Genomic DNA, 21,690 nt, shown 5'->3' on the forward strand with positions numbered 1-21,690 from the left:
GAGGTAATCCTGAAAGCAAGGCAGACTTTTTTTATAGTGTTCTTTTAGATTCAAGGTAATGTGCAGAGGAAGAGGATTATGGCTGAAATTGTTATGTTTCCCATGGCTATGGTCTAAGAGATTGAAGGGGATCATTTTTATCACTCAGAAAAGCAATTTCTGTAGCTAATCAGCTCTGCTTAGACCCCTTCACAAGATAACCTTTCCCAGAAAATAGTCCATCCATCCAGGTGTCATTTCTTTGGCTCAGCTTTTCATCAGCTCCTGTCAATCAGGCCACTCTGTAAGGATATTCCTTCTAGCAAATGTGAACAGACTTGAAGACATTCCTTATTTGGTGAGTTCCCTTCCTGTCATCTTCTAGAAATGCAAGCATTGCCTTTGCTTTTGAATGTATAAAACAGGCAGGAACTGGTCTAGTTGCTGGTTTGTGTTGGTTGTTTCCTTAATTGAATGTCTAAGGCTTTGTTTTAATACCACATCTGGAGCCTGGAGGCTGTAAAACTTCAGAACTTTGGAGTAGAGGGTACTGAATGTGGAGGTGAAAACCAGGACATTGCAAGTTATGTTTTGTGGCAGTGGTTAGATCTGCAGATCTCCCTTTGCAGGAGGGTGGAGCTGATTTTGCATCAGAAAATGAGAGGGAAAAACTAGCTGGATTTTTTTTTTTTTTTTTTTTTTTTGGCACGGTGTTTGTGGATGTAAGTATTGCTGTGGTCTGATAGTGAGAATGAGAAGCTCCAGAAATTCTGCAAGCTCTACAGCAGCATTCTGGTTAGCCAGGTTTTTGGAATTCCAGTGTTTAAGAGAACTTTTTGCAGAGAAATGGCTCTCTAGAGGAATTTGCATACCCAGTGGCTTCTGTGTACTCCAGGCATACAAAACTGAAGTGCCCCCGCTTAGGAAATTGAAGCAAGAGCTGTGTCTGGATGTTTGGGACGAGATTCTCAACTTCAGTTATGATGTCTATGTAGTAGGTAAAGCTAAGCTATTTGTTTAGGCTTCCTTTGTAATAAGTATAAGTGATAGGAAGGGAGGGCAGGCAGTTAGCAGAGTGTTTATGGTCAGTTGTATATGCTGCCCTGGAATTAGATCAATTGTTCATTACAGCATCTGATTGTCTCCATTACTGATGAGAATCAAAGGTGGCAGTCGCAGAGGGGATCATCTCATTAATTTTAGTTATCAACATCAATCTGTCAAAATGAGCTTTATGTATCCAGCTGAAGGAAACAAATTTCAGCCTGTGCTTAGAGGACAGGGCTTTCTCAGCAAGGTGATGCAGTGAGGGAGGCTGCCTGTGCTTCACAAAACAGAGCTCTGTGTTGAGGGGAGGGATTGTCCTGAAGACAGCAGTGGCTTAGAGGGGTTCTTTGCTTATGGAGCTGGCAGGATTGAAGTGCACCTCTAAATTCTTCTCAGTCTCTATTTTTCAGATTCTCTTTGGGAAAAAAAAAAAAATAATAGCATTCTCTCTTCTGGTGAGTCAATATAATTTGTTGTATCTAATCCATCTTTAAATGTCAGGTATTTTGCCAAGGAGTTGCCACATGCTGTTGTAAAGGTGGGCTTTGAGATCTCAAATTTTGTTTCCTTCTCTTAAGCCTAAGTGGAATATGTCAGTATGTGACAAACCAAGAAATCTAAGTGGCTCAGAGTACTTGATAGGGTAAGGGGGAGTCTCCATATTTCACCTTTAGTAGCTGCCACAGCTACTGTTTCTTTTGAAGCAAAGTGTCTGAGCCAAAGGTGTTTTTAACAGGCTCTGGCTCCTTCAGAAGGAAGTGCCTTAACACTTTCAGAAGCAGATTTTTGACAGGCCAGTGCTTTTCTTTAGGTAGTCCTGCCAACTGTCAGGCTCCTCAGTGCTCTACTGCTTCTGCAGGGCCATAATGTGATGTGAGGCTGACTCCTTTTGAAAAGGTTTTGGCTGTTCTGGTAGTCCCATATCCATAAGCAGTTGTGGGAGCAGGAGATGCCCTGTAGGATTCATTTTCTACATGGACTTTTTGTTGCTGGTGTTCTTCTGAGGTAATGCTGTTCTTTAAGGATAGCCTGAAAGGTTAAGTAAGTGTCCTCTAAAGCTGGAGGAGAAGAGCAGAAATGGCTTTTACAGATGTGACTGAAGTAACCCTGTGATGTAGGCTGGGCCTTGGTGTGCTCCAGCTGCTGAGAGGGAAGGAGAATGATGGCTTCTCAAGCTTTTCACTTTCCTGCACTTGCTGCCAGTTTTTGTGTCTGGGGGAACTCCAGCTTCTCAGTTTAATTCAGTCCTTGATAGTGGCCATGGTGGGACAGCTGGAATGGAAAGTTGTTTTGTTCCAGAAATAGCACTGGGACGCCAAATCCCAGCTGATGCCAAACACTCCAAAGATGGAGAAACCCCACTCTTGTCTAAAACAGCTACTAGAGGTCTTGAGACCAAAGCAGTAACATCTACAATGGAGTTTGAGGGTGCTACTATAAGAGACATCTAGTAACATGAGCACCCTGGTAGAGTACAGCCTGCCACGGGGCCTAATTAGGGTTTTATTCATGCTTTCTTTCATCACTAGCTTCCAGACTTCAGATGGTGATTAGACCTATTTATAGGGGCACAGTTCCTTAATATTCAGCACAGTGTACTTCTTGCCAATCAAATCAGTAGCACCTGCATCTTTGATTGCTGCTTAATAACGCTGTAGAAGATGGTTTATTAAAAAATATAAATAGACTTTTCATCCTCTTAACTTACCAAAGTGCTTTTCTCCCGCCCCCACCTTGCTTCCCCAAAAAAAGGGTAAAGTTGGATTAGCGCGGGGACTGTGGTAAAGCTCTCATCTCACTGCTGGAAATGCATCCTGCTCTCCTATCCAGGATAATTACCTCTTGTGTGCTCTGCTGGAGGACTATATTTCATCCCCTCCTGTGAGTGTCAACACAGGGCAGAATGATTGTATGCTGCATAATAATAGGACTTGTATGTAGGCTCCTATGCTGCATTTGAGCGATTTCTAGCTCTTGTTTCAGTGTCTACATCTATGTGAGTGTGTGTACACACACTGCCTTATCCTGCCCCTGAACAGGAAGAGCATATGCAATGACATGTTTTGCTTTTCTGGTTTTTCAAGTCTCTTTTTTAAATGCAGTTCTCTATTTTTGCAGCTGGTAAACTCAGAGGTGTGTGCTTTATCTGTGGAGGGCAAGGTGTTACAATTAACATTTTGTATTGTTCTTATTTTTGCCCTGGAGGATTTAATTCTGATACTTTGTTGGGATAGCCTCTAGGCAAGCCTCCAGAACAATCAAGGTATGGCTTGAATATGCTAGCAGATTTGACCATGGGAAAATGTTTGTCCAGGTAAACGTGGTAGAAAGTATTCCTTGTAAGAAATTACTCTCAGGGAGCAATTTGGGATGACTTCTCATGGTTAACTAAGTTACGGATGTGACTTTGCTCTGTTAGAGGAGACAGCACGTTCTGATAAGCTATGCCCAGAGCCTGTCTACTCCATTTTTTGAGTGTGTTTGATCTTAACCCGTGGTTCATTTGTGGCTTGGTCTGTTCCCACTTTGGAACCATACTGGTGGTAGTGGGGTAGTGGTGTGTGGTGAGGGATATACAGACATGTGTTTTATTGCATATTGCTGATCTCTATGTCCTTACAGGTGGCTACAAGACATTGACCCTTTATTAGGATCCTACAAAAGAGAGACATAGGGTTAGAGATAGCCTGTCACTTCTTTTTGGAGATGCTACTGCCTGTGGGAATTAAAGGCCTCTAGTTCTTGCTGCCTTTCCAGTGCAGTGACGGAAGCAGCAGCACAGTAATTGCTAAAGCAGTCATTGTAGCTTTGAAGTATACACACTCATTTTTATCAAAGTATTAAATCCTCCTTCTCCCCTGAGCCTGCTCTTTTTAGTTTCTTGAAACACGTTAAGGAAGCAGATATTGGTGGCTTGCCATATTCTCCCTTTATTTTCACATCAAAGTACACATCTGGTAAGTGCTTGTATATAGGTTTATATTCTGCCTGTGTTAAGGGCAGCCAAGCTATTTTTTTAATATTGCCTTTGTTTATGTTACTTTGAAAAACTGAGATATTTTAAGGTTGTGGGGTTGTTTTATTCTTAGATAATCATCCTAGTGGTCAATCCTCCACAGAGCAGTATTTTCTAAAGAACTTAGGGAAGTGTTGCTTCTTTTACAAACTCTGTTTGCTCTGTAACAAGTTCTTTTGGGGTTGCCTTAACATAAGAAATTTTATTCTTATGGAGAGAGGTGAGCAAAGCAGGTGGAGTTTTTCTCTACCTATCCAAAGCAGTGAATTGTATACTTCCTTTTCCAGGGGCAGATCTCCACGTGTCCCTCAGACTTGGCTGTGGTGTGTGAGCAGTAAGCCCAGTTGTTGGTTCCAAATGCCTGAAAACCCTGGAGTACTCACCCTGTACCTGTCCTGGTTTATGTCTTTCAGAAAGGTGGTACAGTCTGGTGGAGACTGTGTTTCCCACTCCTGCTGTTTCCCTCAGCTTTTGCCAGTGTGTGTTGGAACTGAGAGCAAGAGAGCAGCTTTGAGTGTGGATGAATAGCCACCAGCCCTGAGGAGCTTTGGACAGCTAGCCTGAGGTGAAAGGTACAGACAGCTAAAGGCAGAGTGCAAATCTGAGCAGTTAGTAGCTCTAGTCAGAACTTCCAAATCAGGGCATAGCACTTGGAAGCAGGTGGTGCAGTGAGAAAACAACCTTTTTCTCTTTGTTTTCACTTTAATAAGGTAAATGAGTTTATTATACAACAGCAGAACATATTTATCTTGATCATGAAAGTTGACATAGAAAAAATTGAATAAAAGATGGCTGGAGCCCTGAGATGCTGTAGCTCTTTTCCAGAGCCTCTTTGATCAAAAAAAAAACAAACAAAAAACTCTGTGTTGCTGTTTCTTCTGCTTTGTGCACCCCACAGAGTGACCGCTGGTGGTCACACCACTAATGATTAAATCTCTTGGGTGATCTGACATCTGTTTTTGAGGTTCATACATTCTTTGGACACATTTGTGTGTCCATTTCTCACTATTGCATCAGAGTATTTCCTGTCAGCTGTCATAATTCCAGCATGCTGTACTTCTGCAGAAACACACCAGCTCCCTCCATAAGGTTCCAGAGTGATACTGGAACCAGTTTGTTGCTTTGCTGGGAGTACCTTCTATATGTAAGATATAAGCAGTTTATTTGCACCTTTGCTGTTCATGTTACATTAAGGCTTGGCATCCATTGGATAGGGTAGAAGAGTTGATGTATTTTAACATGCAGAACTCACTATTTTATTTTTTTATGTACTAATTCTGATAGTGGAGCGTGGCAAGAAAATGTGCTGCTTCCTTCTCAGTACACTGGAGTTTGAGATAACGGAAGAGTCAGTCTTACCGAGTGATGTTCAGACTTTGCTTTCCTTCCTGGCTTCTACTGGGAGTATTTTGAATTTTTCCTTTTAAAATATTCCTTATTCCTGAAGCCTCTCTGTTATATAAAGCAATTCTCCTTTTATTCTAACCATGTGGTGAGGCACTTACTCAAATTGTTTGTAAAACTGACTTATTTCTCCAGTTAGTTTAGTTGTTACCTAAGAGGTAACAAATAGCAGCTGTAACATGGGATTTTGCCCACCTCTGGTCATTTAGTTGTTGCTGTTTTCCCTCCTCCTTGCTATAGATTTCCAACTTGTTCTCTTGCACAGAAAGAATTATCTCTTGTATCTGTCTCTGGTGATAGTTTCCAGAGTCTGCCGTAATTCTCCACTGTGTTTTTTTATAGGAAAGATAAGAATCTGAAGCTCATTTTAAAGTCTTCATTGAGAACCTGTGAAGGTGATGTTTACCCACAAACTGTGACAGTGTGAGCAGGAGCACCCAGGGATTTTCCTGCTTTGGCCAGTACTGGGTGCCCCTCTCTTTGCAAGGGAGCAGTGGGACCTGAAGGAGAGTCTGTAGCTTCTGACTGCAGGGAAAGAAATGGTTTGGGAGTAGCTGGAGAAGTGCTGCTCCTGAGTGAGAGCATCTGTCGGTCAGCAACTGAACTGAGCTTGGTTTTAGAAGGGACACTAGGAGTATTAGGATTGGTGAGAGTCTGAGAGATCATATTGGGGCTGTAAAATCTCATCTGGCCTCAAGAGGTGAAAATCTTTGCTTTCTCAGGATTACCTTTACACAGGAATGGTTTTGATAATGAAACAAATTTCAGAAGTTTCCTTCTTGCCCCTGCTTCCCCCTGTGCTTCATGATTGGACAATTACAGCTGTTTATCTGGCTGCGGTAAATTGGGTCATTGAACTGATTTGAGTTAAAAATAGGCATCCCAAGCATCAGCAGCACTGATTTGACCAGTGGCAGGGAGGATTATAAACTTCTTTTGCTGCTGGGGCCAGAGTAACTCATAACCATGTCATTGCTGTGTTATCTGGTCACTTTATTCCATGGTGACAGTGAAATAGTAGATTTTAAAGGAAAAGTATTGAAGTTTGATTGTGGTCAGCAGATCAAAAACTGCTGTCTCAAAATTAGCTGTACTCCTCTCAGATTAGCTTGCATGATTTACAGCTCTAAATGATAATTTCCTGTCTGCAGAATAGGCCCAGTCAAGAAGACTAATCAGTGTGCAAACATTGCCACTAAAGAGTGCAGATACAGAGTCTGGCTGCCAGTGATGCATGAAATGAAACAGAATAGGTCTAGGCTTCCTAGACTGGCAGGAGAGCCAGCTTTCTAATGGCTGGGCTTGATCTTGCAAATGTGTTAACTGTGGAAAAGCTTCTACTACGTGCCCTTATATGATTCACTACTAAACATCCCCACCAAAAAAAAAAACAAACCCAAAACAACTCAGCAAACTCCACATCCCAAAAGAATACCCTGAAATAAAAGCCACATCATATTTACAGAAAGCTTTTCCTACCCTACTGTGGTATCATCTTAAAGGAAAAATTTGAAGAGAGTGGATGGTGTTTTTTCAATATACAGAAATGGCTGCAGGCAAGCCCAATCTGTTATCTCTTTGTTTTGTGAAGCAAGATAGGGGATTGAAAGAATGTGTGATAACCCCTCTAATTTTCACATATTCAGCTGGTTTTTTATGTTGTGACTATCTCTCTTCAGGCTCCTGATCTGTGAATTTTTCCAGTATGGACTGTGTTTCTATGTTATTCTCAGCCTGCACTGGTTGCACACAGCACTGCTCTCTGAACTAGCTCCTGCAGACTTCCAAGTATACCAGAGAGGGAATGTGGTGCATCCTGAGATATCCCTGCCTGATACCTTGGTTTTTCATCCTCCTTTGTTTTGTTTCTCCTCAGCTTAATGAACATTTTCTTATAGATGTATGGAGCTCTGTGTGATGAAACCCTGTAGTGAGCACCTGTAAACTGTGTGGTTTTTACAACCTGAATGAAAAGAGACACGGACAAAACACTTTTGAAGGGAGTTGTGTAGACCTAGCAGTAGAGTTTGGATTAGAAAACTGTATGGGTACTCTAATCTGCTCATTCTTCACAAGTGTCCTAACAGTAATGTATTTGTGAGTTTGCAATTTCTAGTGTGCTCAGAGAAATGGACTTTTTTCTCTTTGTTCTTCCAAGTCCCAGGAAGTCTTTTAAGACATGGGAGGCAAACTTTTTGGGAAGAGCTGAGCAGGGCTCAGGATGGAAACATGTGTGATGGGTGACCTTCTCCTGGCTGAGCTATGGAGCAGTGGTACTGGCCCAGCTGCTTCCAAGAGTGTGCATGCAGCTCTTGTGTGTGGCACACAGCTATGTGGCACACAACCAAAACGTTTTGGTGACTGGTTAGGTTTGAGATGTGAAAGGATTCTAAAATAAGGAGGCTTCTTTCAAGATAGTTACTGAGGAAAAATCCAGTCACCAGAAGCAACAAGCAGCTCTTGGGAGTCTCAGAATGGAAGAACTCTCATTAACCTACTTGGAGCAAGGGGGTGTGTGCCCATACATGCCTTGTAATTTCATGGCTTCTGTTCTTGGAAGGGCCCGATGGTGTGTTTCTTGGAGCAGAAGCATAAGATGAAACACTGCCTTTTGCTAATAGGGTTGGTTGACCTGAAACACGTCCACGTGGAATGTGAAGAAAGGGAGGAGGGGACAGAGTGATTTCTGACAAATCTTGTTGCCACTCTTAACTGACTTTGCTTCTAAGTCTGGTTTTTGTTTTCAGCACTATACTGAGCAGAGATTTGTTAAGTAGCATACTGAAATAAAATTATGGTTTCCAAGAACATTCAGATAACCAAGAGATTCCCACCTCACTGTAGCTGCCTTGAATGTATCAAAAATCCAATATGTCAGCCTTACTGCTTGTGCCTTTCTCCTCAGCTGACCAATTCTGTTGCAAATGCTTTCCTAAAATAATTAGTGGAGCAGAAAGGAGAAGGCTGTGAATAACTGCTGTGATAAAATGGCACTGTGTTTACTGTAATGACCTATTTGTTCTTTCCCTTAGGTACAATGGCTACAGTAGCCCAGAAGCACTTTTTGGAAGGGCAGACATACTCAGTGCCCCTGATCCAGCCAGACCTACGAAGAGAGGAGGCTGTGCAGCAGGTGGCAGATGCACTTCAGTATCTGCAAAAGGTGTCAGGCGATATCTTCACCAGGTAAAGTGCTCTCCTGAGGGGTTGGGTGCTTAGCATTCAGCATTACAAGACAGAGTGCTGTGATTATGTTGTAGCAGTGAAAGGACATTGTGTTGGTAAGCAATGGGAGTTCAGAAAAGGGATGAAAAAGGACCAGACACACTTCAGTACGAGTTTATTTGATTCAAGTCTGTCAAAGTTAAGCATAATGAAATGGCTGCAGTTAGCCAGAGATTGTTGGTTATTAATTTTTCATTCAGTGGTAGACTTCCACAAATTGCATTACTGCTTCTGCTGCACTTATTCTTTATTCCTTCTTGCTTGTGTATTAAAGGGGAGGCTTTGTTTTTTAGAGTGTCTTAAAGATGCATCTTTTTGAGTGATTGTACTTGAAGCAGTGAAGTAGAAAATGTCTCTTTGTTCTGATCTCTACAATGTACAAACTGTTCTCTTGGGCTTCTGGTGTTCCACACTTCCCTTTTTGTGTGTTGGAAAGGCTAAGTGCCCTGAGTTAGACTGGGTTTCTTACCACAGTATCACAATCTGTCAAAGTCCATCTCTTCAAGGATTTGGTCCAGACTTGGCACCTCTTGCATATGATCATCTTTAGGATTGGATCTATAAGACTGTCTGTAAGGCAGATCAGAGAGGTTCTTGTGCTTGCATACAAATGATGGTGGATAACGTGGTGCCTTTGTCCATCCCATGCCATCTTTGGCATCTTGGTGCTCTGAGATGCTGTGTAGTATCACTGGGAGGGAAACAGATCAGCATCTATCTTCTTATAGTCTAATTAGTAAAAGGACATGCTTTGGTTTCAGAAGGTCCCATGACTATCTAGTTTAATTTATTATGGTGTGAGCAGGGTCATGACTTTGTCTTTCTTTGAGTTTCGGAAGGTTTTTTAAGTGTAGATTGAAGTTCTGTGGTTTTTGATAGTGATACTTTGAAGGGTAGCCTCTGGAGAAAGAGCAGTCTTTAAGGCTGAGCTCAGTTTATTGGGGGAAATAAAGGTTTCCCACTGGAATAGTCTTGTGTGGGCAAGGGCTCTGTGTGGGCTGGTTTAGGTTGAACACAAGGTCTACTTCATTTGTTCCCTTCAAAGTAGAGGAACACTTTGTGATCTAAGGCTGGGAGAAGGCTTTCCAGAGCTGCCATAAACATGTGGAAAGCACTTTTCAAACTTAAGCCGGGTTGGCAGTTCTGTCCGTCTCTGTGGGCTAAGTAAAGCTCTTGGTAATACAGGAGTTGCTCTTCCTCTGTCTCTATTTTCCCCTGTTTTTCTTCTCCTCACTGCTCTCTAGCACAGTACCCTGTAATTTCCCTAGGGAGACAAGCCTGCTGCTTTGTATGCAAGTCACTGCCAAGTACTGAGCAGTGACTGTGATGCTGTTCCCTCACTCTTTGGTGCACTCATGACTTTTAATTACCAATTTTCTCCAACAACAGAGGAGGCTTCATTGGCTTCTTTGTTTGCTTTGCCTTTCCACTGAGGTCTTGGCTCTCTGATATAATTAGGAGAGATTTAGTAATTATGTAGGCATCTGATTAGAAGTTCCATGACCTTGGTTGTTCCATGTCGATCAAGGGGCAAAGTTTTCAAGGTGAGAACTTTGCCGCTTAGCGAAGAGTGACCTTTTATCTTCCCTTTCCTGAGATAAGGCAGCTCTGTCTTCCACTTCCAGGAAGGAGCTGCCTTGTCTGGGGAAGCTGACTGTTTTGATCTGCAAAACAGCAGCTTGCAGTGTTGATGAAGAGAAAACTTGTTCACTGTGGGAGACTTGGCTGAGTGTGTCCAACTCATTACTTCAGTACTACAACGATGCAGATGTTCTGAGCTTGTTTTATGGGAACAGGTGGACTGCTACAGTGCTTTTGAGAGTGACAAGCCAATCTGTACTTTGTTGAAGGTGGAGTGGAAGTGTCTCTTACTCTCTATTAAAAAAAAGGAATATTTCCACGACTAGATCTTTGTTCCCATTTTAGCTAACCAAAGTTTCTGCTCAGAGTTGTTGCTGACATGACAATTGAGTAAGAATTCTTAAAATGAACATGTTGAGATGACACAAGAAAGATACCTTTCCATTTTGGAAATCAGAAGAAAATACAGGGATCTTTCCTTCTCTTGCCCCCTTTTTGGGCAATTTGGGAAATAACCCATGTGACAGGTGTCTGCCAACCTCTCTTTTTTCCAATCATTTTCAAAGTAGCTTACTTTCTATTAACTGTGGCAAGATACTTGGTGAATGAGACACTGCAGATTTCATTAGTTCATAGATAATCGAAGGATTATCTATGCAGGTGCAGGTGCAAAACCACAGGTAAACTATGGCTGAGACCCTGAGCATCCCCACTGGGCGCAGCCTTGGAGCACAGGCCTGGACTGCAGTCAGGAATCAGTTAGAAGGAGCAGGATACATCAGCTCAGCATCCCTCTCCATCATATCCCTAGCCCTCAGAAGCAGAGACCCACCTGACTTTTTTCACGTGGGGAACATCAAAGCTCTTGTTTGCTGGGCAGTACAGATTGGTGTCTAAGCCAGTGCTGTCCAGCAGTGCTTTCCCCTGAGGAAGTCCTGCCCTCTTGGTGCTGATACCAGTGCTGTGACAAGACCAAGAGAGGCTGCATGTCCTTCTCAAGTTTATGCTTTGAAGTAATAGAAGTTTTAAGCTTGTGTGTGTTAACTGAATCCGCATCATTAATCTGTTGAAGAAGCTGCAGTAAAGATCAGATTCACTGCCTGTAGTTCCTGAGATATATTGCTTAAAATGTAAATATTCTAACATAGTAAATCTGACATAATATCTGTTTGAATTTAACTCACAGGCTTTTAAGAAAGATTTTGGATACAGGTCACAGGGGGTGGGATGACCAGTTTAAACCCCCAATTAACAGTAGTCTTTCATCTATTTGTTTTCTCACTACCATTTTTTTCTGGGTGGGAGTTTGTGTTGGAATCATGTGCTTTGGAATATTTTACAGGAATGTTGTTGTGACAAGTACTTGAAAGAGGTGATGAGTTTAGATTTTGTGATATGCCCTCCTAGTTAGGTAGGCTTTTCCTTTGGGATTTCTCAATTTCTGAAGAGTTTGTGTTGACAGAAAATGTTAATAATCTCTAATGTTGTCCATTTGCTGTTCAAAGTGTTCACTTCTGAGTAATAGTTGTGTGGAAAATTGCTTTTGCAAGTTATCTCATGGAGTGTTACAGTAGTAGAAAGAAATCAAACACTTGGTATTGGGAGGTTGTTATCAAGCTCCTGGTTTCCTTTGCCTGTGATCCAATCCCAGTGTACCAAATTTCCCATCCTTGTACTTTTTTTTTTCAGTTTATGGAATAATTTCTGGTTGTTACTTTTTTAAATCTTTATTCAGTATCTTTTGCTTGTCTGGAATAAATCTTTGCTAGACCAGTGTATCCTGTTTCCTTCCCAGTTGGATTTGAACTAATTTCTTATTACAAATTTGAAAAAGGCTTTAATATTAAGCAAAAATATTAACTTGGAGTTGCACTTCTGAAAACCATAGCTGTCAAACTAAAGCACTGTGGAGATGCTGTTAGGGGTGGGGAAGAAATCTGGTGAGGCTGTGATAAGGAAGGTAAGGAGTAGCTGGCTGGGCAGCAGAGCCTTAAGGGATGTTTAGAACAGGAGCAGAGCTGAGACATGAGAAGTTCTGAAATTGAAAATACCAACAAAATCTTAATCATGAGGTACCTTTGGGTGTTTACAACCCCCCTTGTTTTAAACTTACTACTGTGATTAGTCATGATGATCAATAATGGAAGTGGGGGACTGAATATATCAGTGTTAATGTATTTAATTTAGGAGGGCTGTGGAATGCAAACTTGCCAAGAAGGGTCTTGCTGCAAGCTGTACTCTGCTCTTTATTGTGCAGTGGGGCTCTGGGATGCAGCTTGGACATTGTATTGTGTTTGTTCCTCTGCTGGCTGCAAGGGTTGCATCTTTCTAGGAAGAGAGCTGTCCACTGTGGTGGCTCACCATGCAGGTGACTTTACACCAAGAGATGCGTGGTAGCACAGGGAATCAATTTTTCTCCAGTTAATTTGAAGCTGTTACAACTCTTGTTTAACAACAAGGTGCCTCATGGCACTTTGAAGTTGTACCAGAGGTCATCTGAAAGAGGGTGCTGGGTCTAGTTTAGTTTCAGATACATCTCTTGAGAGGCTGTAGGAGCAGTCATTTGCTGCCAGGAAGATGAAGAAGGAGCAGTGAGGTAAAGAGTGAGTGGAACGTCCTGCAGACATGAGGAGATGGAGTACGGGGAAGACATTTTGCCTGCAGCTAGTTGTTATTCTTGTATTCTTGTATGGCCAAGTAATGTGGATTTATTTTCCTTTTGAGCATAGCACACACTTTGTAAGGCACCATTCATTTGTTATGGCTGCCACAATCCTCTGGAAGCTAACTTCAACAGCTTGTGAAGCTGTAGCTTCAGAGCGGTTCCTAAACTACAGGAGGAAGACCTTAGGAGGTGACACAAGGGTGTGATCAGCATGCTTGGAAGGCTGGGAGCAGCTGGCACTAGCAGGCATCCTACACCCCCATAGAGGGGCAAAAAGGGAGTGTGACTGTTCTGCAAGAGACCAGGTCACAACTCTTTCTGAATGCTGCCAAAATCCTTAAGCTTAAGATCTTCTGGAATCTGATCTGTGCAAAATTGCAGGAGAGGTGTTCTTCTGCTTCTGGAATTAGTCTCAAACCTGCTAAGCAGGCAGGAGGCACACAACAATTTCAGACTTCAAGGAACTCTTGAGAAATTTCTTTCTACTCTTACAGCAGTAGTGGAATATCTTGTGGCAATTAGAGGCAGTTTGCTTTAAAACAGATGGCATGTGCAATAGGAAAGGCAGACAGCAAGGAGAAACTAAGGTAGTTTCAGTACATACGAATTGGTGATTTATTTTAGCTCGTGGGGTTTTTTTAATGCTGTCAGGGAAGTCTCTTGTTTGTACCCTGTTCCTTGTTGGAGAAAATAGAATATTGAGTAACAGCCTTCAAGTTTTTGTGAGCTAATTTTTTCCAGTGATAAATCTCTGTTAATTAAAAGGGTTTTGGCAAAGGTCTTATGAACTTCCAGAGAGTAATTCCTTTACCCCTCACTCCCTGACTGCAAGTGGCTGCAGTTATTACTCTCTGGAAATAGGCAAGGAGAAGCAAATCATGACAACAAATCAGTGTGTGCCTCACAGCAGAATTGTTCCCTGATTTCTTAGCCCACACTTTTGGCAATGTTGTTGGAATCTCACACACCCAGTATTCTTGACACAACTGCCATGTTATTCTTTTAAGTGATAGTTTTGCCTTCTCAACCAGCTTCAAACACTGGAGACTCACAAGTGCTGGAGTCATTTTCTGTTCCTATAGAGGACTTTTTTGTACTCAGTCAGCCCTGGAGGAAGAGATTCAAACAAGTCATTTTGTTTTACAGGCATGACTTCCATTAGGGATCCAGCATGGAGAAAACTGTCTGGAAAATAACACTGAGTGGCTTGAAATGTGTATTACAGGCTTGCTCCTATGAGAGTGTGCACACTGAGGGGAGAGCTGGGGGAGGAACACCAGGGCCAAAGGTCTGTTCTTCACACTTGACTGGTGCATTAAATTTCCTTTCCGTGGTGCTTCTTTCTGACTTGCTGTGGTGCTGTTGGGTTTTGCAAATGGGAAAGGTTATAAAGGTTTAGGTGTAAATGCAACTGACGGCTGAGACAGCAGTGCTTTTGGAGACAGGAGACCCATTTCTAGGTGCTAATGAAGGAGTTTCTGTTTTTTTTCCATATAAATCCCCCAGAACCTAAATTACCCACCTGGGGTTTCTCTTTAACACACTTTACCATCCAAATTCTTTAACCCAGGCTCCAGAAACTTTCACCCCCTCCTCTAAATCTGCCTGACAAACATTTTATTGAAGGAATTCACCATGCTGTGCCATTAATAATTTTTATCCCCTACTCTCCCTGGCACAGCATGGTAAATTGGATTCCCTTCTTACTTTATCCAAGAATATGATCCTTATTCTGAGTTACTGTGCATTATAAAACCAGGTATTTGCATTTTAATTTACTTCTAGGGCTCTTGTTTTAGATCGACCAGCAAAGCTGAATCTGAAAACATGCTTGATGGGCCTAAGAGGCATAACAATTCCTTTTAGAAGAGGAGGTAAAGCTGCTGCTCTGTGTGAGTGCAGTAGGAAGAGCCTTCTGGTTATCAGTGGCATATATATATAACATTCCAATGTATATATACATATACATAACATTCCAGTAGCTCAGTACCAAGAAGCAAGGAAGTTCATGGTCTCCACATTGCAGTTCTCTCTTGTTTTTTTGGGGAGTTTTGTTTGATTGTTTTTTGGTTTTTGGTGGGTTTTTTGAGGAAGGGAGTGTGACTCTCACAACTGAGCACCAGGCAGAGTGTTCTTTTTTTTCTAGCACCTGGGCAATTTAGGGGATGGGGAGCAAACAACCATACAACCAAAATCATGTCCTTCATTATATTTATGCTTACTTTTAGCTGGGATAAAGGGTTTAGCTGCTGTCAAAGCATTGGTCATGAGAACATTTCCTCAGAGTGTCACAGGGATAGTGGTTAAGCCATTAAAGTGTATGAATTTACAGTTCTGGCAGTTTTGGGGTGGGGAAGGAGGTTTGCAAGGTGCACTGTATGAATTTGTTCTGGTATTAGTGTGAAGATAGTCTTTCCATTCTTACTGACTAATTTTGAGTTAGTGCATGGGAGAGATGATTTTTTAAATGACAATGGGGAAAATGAAATCTAGACCAGTTCTAAGGGTGTCTGATCACTGATGTGCCTCAGACTGTTTCATTGAAATGACAGAGCAGCTGTCAGTGCAAGCAGAGAGGTATCTCTGCTTTTTGATGCTGTGAGGAACATCTCTGCCTGTGGCCCAAAGTTTTCAGGGGAAGAGTAACTAGAAATCCCTCAAAAAAGTAAGAAAGTGCTGTAATCACTCAGGAAAGGTGTTAGATGGATAAGGTGCCATAAAGAGTTGTCCTAATTTGTTGAAGAAGCACACTCAAATTAGCTTCTTGATGGGCATATCATAGGAGGTGCCTTTTGAGATTTGAGTGTGACTGCAATTGATTGTAGGAAAAAGAAGAAGTAACACTAAACAACTGCTGTTTCTGAAGAGTAAATATTATGAAATAAAAAACTTTGCAAAAAATATGTGAAGAAATCTTTCCTTTAAGTGAAGGAGGCCAGTTTAGAAAGAGGAGGATTTGTTAAGAGAAGTTCATTTTGAAAGCAAGTCTGAGAAATGGAAAAGCTAAGTTAGCAAGGAGGTTTTGTAGCTGGTGACGGGCTGGTAACTGTTTCTGAGAAAGTCTGTCTTATGTAGTTGGACTTGTTTTGATTGTAGCAAAATTTTGGGTGAATCTTGGGAATCTGCACTAGTCCTCACAGGATGCTAAAGAGGGACATTGCTGAACAGAAGCATTGAGTGCAAGGCAGTAGAAGAAATTTCACTGAGAGGTAAGCTGTTGAAAAGTACAGGGATCACTGCAACAAACATGATGAGCAGAAACATAGTACTGAGTGCAGAAAAGAACCACCAGGATGCTCCAAGTCATTCTTCAAAGTCCAGTTTGGTCATTTACCAGGTGTCTTCTGATTATAACTTCAGCAGGTCAGCACAGTGAGGGAAGACCACAGAGGGAGACCTTTATTATATGATCAAAGTCAGAAAGGAAGTAAGAGTTCTGAGAAGACATGTAGTTGTCTTTAAACAGACATTTTATGGTAGCAAGTCCTTTTTCTTGGTTGGGCTTTCCTTCTCCTGAATATTCAAGTCCAGTTGTGCAGGACAGCAGTTTTTATACAGTAAGTACTAGCTTGTAAATGATAGCTTTTAGATATGTGTTATTGAAAAGGAGACTGAAGGGTTCAGCTTGTGATCTGCAAGTAAAATTTTGTGTGATTGCCATCAGCTACTTGGAAGTGGAGAAAATTTCTATTCAATGCAAAAACCTTTACTTGTAAACATGTGTCTTAAATGTGGGTAAAGGCTACATTCTGGATCCCAAGAGAGAAATGGTGATGGTGAGAGAATGGTCAGTGTTTTGTGTCAGTCCTTGCTGGCTGTAGTTTATTCTGGAGAGCAACATTGGGATGGATTTGGCAATGAGGGGACACTGAAAAAGGCAGATGAACTTGAAGGTGGCCTTAAAGTCAGTAAAATGGAAAATTGAGCAGCTACTGAAGGTATGTGGTAAGTCCTGTGAATGCAAAATTGTTCAAGTTAGTGAATTATGGACTGAAAATGTGATCTGCTGAGACTGTACTGTGAATTTCCCTAGGTTTTCTTTGTTCCAGGGAGCAAATGATTCTACTCTTGGTTTCACAAGCAACCAAGATTTAATTAACACTTGGAAATTGCTTGGAGATCTTTGGGTGAAGAGCTATGAAGTTCTAATGATATTTGATTAAATACAAAGAAAAGAAGTGCTTTTCTTGGAGAAAGATGAGAGTGTGAACTGCTATCACCAGGAATCATTTTCTTCTCTGGAGGCAGGCGTGTTTTGCCCAGCACTCTTATTCTTGATGACAATGGCTTGTTTTGGTGAGATCAACAGACTAAGAGCAGTATGAAAAACCTCCATCCCAATGAAGGAATGGGAGCTCAGCTTTCCTAGTATGTTCAACCTTACATCAGGGCAAGGCTTTTAGGGATGATCACTTCTTTGCCTGGTCAGTGGGGAGGAAGGCTGTGCAAATGTGTTACTTCTCCCACAGGATCATGGCAGTGTATCTTTGGCCAAGTGAGACACAGCCTGAAAGGGCTGGGGCAGCTGCTTGTCAGTGCTCCTCTCCTGCTGTTGCTACCTTCAGGTGAAGCTCAGAATAAACAGCATTTCTGGCTGGTGGCTTTTGAATTTCTCTTGCAGTCCCACCTGGGAGAGGGCACAGATCAGACCTTTCAGTCCAAGTTGATCTGTCTCCTGTAACTATTGCTGGCAGGGAAACTGGAGCACAGCATCAATTAAGAGTGAGCTGTATAACAGAAATATTGTCTGTGTAGAATCAGACATGGTATCCTCAGTGATCCAGAGGAATGTCTGATCTTTTTAAAGGCATTAGGCCTCCCTACCACAGTAAAGATCACAACAGGGTCATCTGGGAATTTCTCCACTGCTTATGTTTCCTGTGACTGTAGTGATACACGTTTTCTTTTCAAGTAGGGACATGGAGGAAGATCATTGGCTAGTCTTGAGAAGGGAGCTTAGACAGGAGAAACCGAATGTTTGTGTACACACGGTTGATTAATTTAAGGTTACAAGGTGCCAAAACACCTTCTCAGGCTATCTGCCAAATGAGATCTATTACTTCAAGAAACATGGAAACAAAATTTATTTTTTACAGTCTTGTAAAATTCTGTCCAAACAAGATTAACCCTCCTTTCACAAGTAATTAAGAAAATAAGAAGAAAAACAAGATTGAAAACACTTAAGGCTGTTACTACAAAAGATTGAGCTTCTGTGAATAAATACTTCCGAGATTCTTGCAAGGATGAGTGAAGACTCTAAAGATAACAAACCAGTTACTATACTTTACTAGTAACTTTTACTAGTTACAGTTCTAGTATCATATACTAGATACTATATCTAGTATCTAGTATATTACTACAACTCCTCTCCTCTGAGGAAAGTCTGAGAGAGTTGGGGTTTTTCAGCTTGGAGAAGAGAGGACTCCAAGGAAGCCTGTCAGTAACCAGAAGGGGTTTATAAGAAAGATGAGAACAAACTTCTTAGTGGAGCCTGTTGTGATAGGACAAGGAGTACTGGTTTTAAGTTAAGAGGGTAAATTCAGACTAAATACAATGAAGGCATGCTCTGTGATGAGGCTGGTAAAACACCAGAACAGGTTGCTCAGAGTATTCAGGGCCAGGTTGACCAAGGCTCTGACCAACTTGATCATCTGAAGATGTCCCTGCTCACTGCAGGGGCTTGGACTAGATGGCCTTTAAGGATCCCTTCCAAGCCAAACCATTCTGTGATTCTATACTGACTGTCATCAGCTGCCTAATATCTCATGACTCTTCCTATGGCTGCTGCTTTGGGAAGCAATTCCACTGCCAGTGGAGGAACTCAAAAGGTCACCTGTGAAACTCCAGCAGTACTGGTAAAGAACCATTTTTTCATTACTTCTTTCAGAAGTAATGGAGTTCTTAAAGTCATCTATCCCAGAAGTTGTCACTGTGATGGTAGAACCTGGGTTGTATATGTATATTAACACTGTGAATGGAGAAGTAGATTAATCAAAAGTAGCCTGTATAGTTTAAAGATCTAATGGTGTACTGTATTTGCAAACACAGACTTTCTGCTTAATATACACTGAATTTCTATTTAGAATTTATATTTAGTATTCTTCTAAAAAAACCAAAAGCACATCTACTTTCAAACCAGTCAGTGGTATGAGGCAAGTAAAAAGCTTGGAAGATTAAAGAGGTCACTTGTTTGTGACCTTTTTCTATGAAGAAAAAAGAAGGTGCTACTTTTCTGGAGAGGAGAACAAGCTGCAGGGGAAGAGGGAGAAGGGTGCTGAGATGGTAGGTCAAAATTATAAGTTTCCAGTTTTACATAAACTTAATTCACGGTAGTGGGAGTGCCTTGTGAAATGAGAGATTAAAAATCAAAATGAAATGGTCTTTGTGTGAGAACATGACCTGTGGAGAACGATAAATGCTGGATCCTGCTGAGGATAACCTTGATCACTCTCCAGTCTGCAAAGCCATTCGGCGTCACAGGAACAGGGCAGTATGCAAATGCTGAAACACCTGCAAATCAGGCTCGAGGAGCAATCAAAGTGAGCTAAACATTAATTAGAATAATACCCAAACCCTTAATGGAGGAAGGAACGTTGATTACACAGCCTCACTGGGGACTTCTTTCTGTCAGAGATGGTGTATGATGACAGTTTCTGATTACACTTACTCAGATAAGAAGTAAGACTTTAAAAACTGCTTAAATATGGAGAGAGAAGAGCAGAAAGCAAACAAGTTGATCTTTCTATGAGTGGTTGAACGTGTTTGGCTCTTCATAAGAGTATGTATTTTTTGCCTTTCAAACTTTTGAGGTGAATTGCCTTTTTGAGCTAATTTTGACTGCTTCCCTGGATCACTGTAAACCATAAATGTCTCAGCAGACTTTCCTTTGCTCTCCCCATTTCAATCCAGAGATGTTGCCAGCTGCAGGGGCAGAAGCACTGAGTGGGAGTGGTGACTGGGCTTCTCAAAGTGTTCATTTTTGACACTGTTTTGTTCCCTTGTTACCCTGCTCCAGTACCAGCTGCTTGGAGAGTCTGAGAATAAAGTTAAGTACAGTAACCATAAACTCAATCCTTTCTTATTTATGCCTTCTATAGTAAGGGAGAAATTTAATAAAAGCACATATCATTTAGCAAAAAAAAAAACAACAAAAAAAGCGCAGCTTGACTTCTAGGCAAGAAGCCAAGATTTCATAGAACAAATTTACTGTATGTACCCTGAAGTTTAGAACAGCAATGCCAAGCATCCCCCTGCTATCTCTCAGGCTTGGAGCTTGGGCTGGGAGGTGACCAGAAGCCTGATTTTCTGTGATGTGTACAGTCTTCATTTAAGGAAAAAGTAATTTAATACTTTGCCTGCCTTATCCTCCTGTGCAACTTCATTTCTCATTCTGCTCTGTAATGTTCTTTCTCCTTGGTTGATCGCTTACTTTTGTACTTCAGACATGAAAATTAAGTTCTTTGGTATTCTAGTGAGGTTTGCTCCAGCCTCTGTTGCCTAACCTTTCTTGTTCACCTTGGTGTGCAGCTTGCCTGCCCTCTCTCCCATTTCAGAAGTTTGTCACCCCTGTCACACAGGTGACATGAACGTTCAGCATAGAGAGCAAAGGATCTCTGGCTGCTGTGATGCTTTCCTTACAGCTGAATTCTGTCTTTCTCAGACACCTTTCTTGGAATCTGTCAGTCTGTCTTTAAACCTTCCCTGATTTTTAACTTTTTTTCTGATGCTGTCTGATCCCTAGCAAGTATAGATGATAAAAATCACAGTTTTTTTGGTTGGCATTGTGAAGTGCTTGGAGACTTGCATACAAATGTAGCAGTACTTACAGTGCTGACAGTCCTGTCAGGTAGTATCCAGTGTCCTGGATGCCAGATTCCTAATGACTCAAATCTTTTTCCTGTGGAAGTAAGGAAACAGTAATTTATTTTTTTTTCACCATGAATAGAAGACACAGCAGAAATCTTTCATTAGCCACCTGAATGTGAGATTTATCAGAGGAGTTAAAATGGAATAAGAGGAAGTGATCTGATCTGTGGTTGCAGATGGGACAGAGGATAGGGCACCACTCAAGAGGTTCCCAAGAACTGTGGAGAAGTATTCCTGGAACTTGCTGTGAGTGTTGGAGAAAATTGCCTGGAAAATGGAGAGTGGCTTAAAGGCAGCAGGATGAGGGCTTTAGGACAAAGGAGAAACAAGATCTAAGTTGGGAATGAAGTGCAGAGGGCTTGAGGGCAAAAATATTTCAGAGGGACAAGAGAAAGTGAAAGCTTGAATCAAAGCAGCTGAAAGGTTGCCTTTAATATCTGCTTAGATCAAAAACTAAAAGTCTGTATGGATTAAGAGATAATCGACTAGGTAGATTTAATCTGCCACGTGTATTGCTTCCCCAAAGAAAAGCATTGGGAGGGGAAGATTGATTTGGCTCAGTGCCCAGCATTTGAAGGTAGATGTTGTATTCTCCTTTTTCCACAGACCCCCCATTTCACTTGTCCTGAATGAAGCACATGCTGCTGAAAGGGAGGGGCTGTCACTGTAGCCTCCTGCTCCTTTGCAACTCCAGAGTCATATTGAATTTAACTAAAGGCATTTCTCAAGCAGAGAAGAGCACCGAGAGCAAAATAACACAACAATGACTAAGAAAATAGTCCTGGGGTAGGTTCAGATGCTCACTGTGGCTTGAGCAGTGGGTTCTGAGAGGTACTACTGGGCCATTGTATTGGAACTTAATCCCTCTGGTCCTGATTGTTCTTGTCCTCCCTTTAATGGAGGTTAT

At 41.7% G+C, this 21,690-nt stretch overlaps 1 protein-coding gene across 10 annotated transcripts in view; it reads left to right on the forward strand.

The window, feature by feature from the left end:
- WASHC1 (WASH complex subunit 1) overlaps nucleotides 1-21,690 on the forward strand; it is a 39,370-nt gene that overhangs the window by 3,500 nt on the left and 14,180 nt on the right. For 6 of the 10 annotated variants that reach the window (XM_015627562.3, XM_015627553.3, XM_015627561.3 and 3 more), the window contains one exon: nucleotides 8,479-8,632. In XM_015627562.3, the coding sequence (XP_015483048.1) occupies nucleotides 8,484-8,632 (149 nt within the window). In that variant the 5' untranslated portion in view covers nucleotides 8,479-8,483. Of the gene's footprint in view, nucleotides 1-250; nucleotides 338-4,455; nucleotides 4,615-8,438; nucleotides 8,633-21,690 lie in introns of those variants that run through there. The other 4 variants (XM_015627556.3, XM_015627554.2, XM_015627559.2 and 1 more) reach the window with 3 other exon arrangements.

The sequence above is a fragment of the Parus major genome, chromosome 1A (genome assembly GCF_001522545.3).
Source record: "Parus major isolate Abel chromosome 1A, Parus_major1.1, whole genome shotgun sequence".
Classification (NCBI taxonomy): Eukaryota; Metazoa; Chordata; class Aves; order Passeriformes; family Paridae; genus Parus; species Parus major.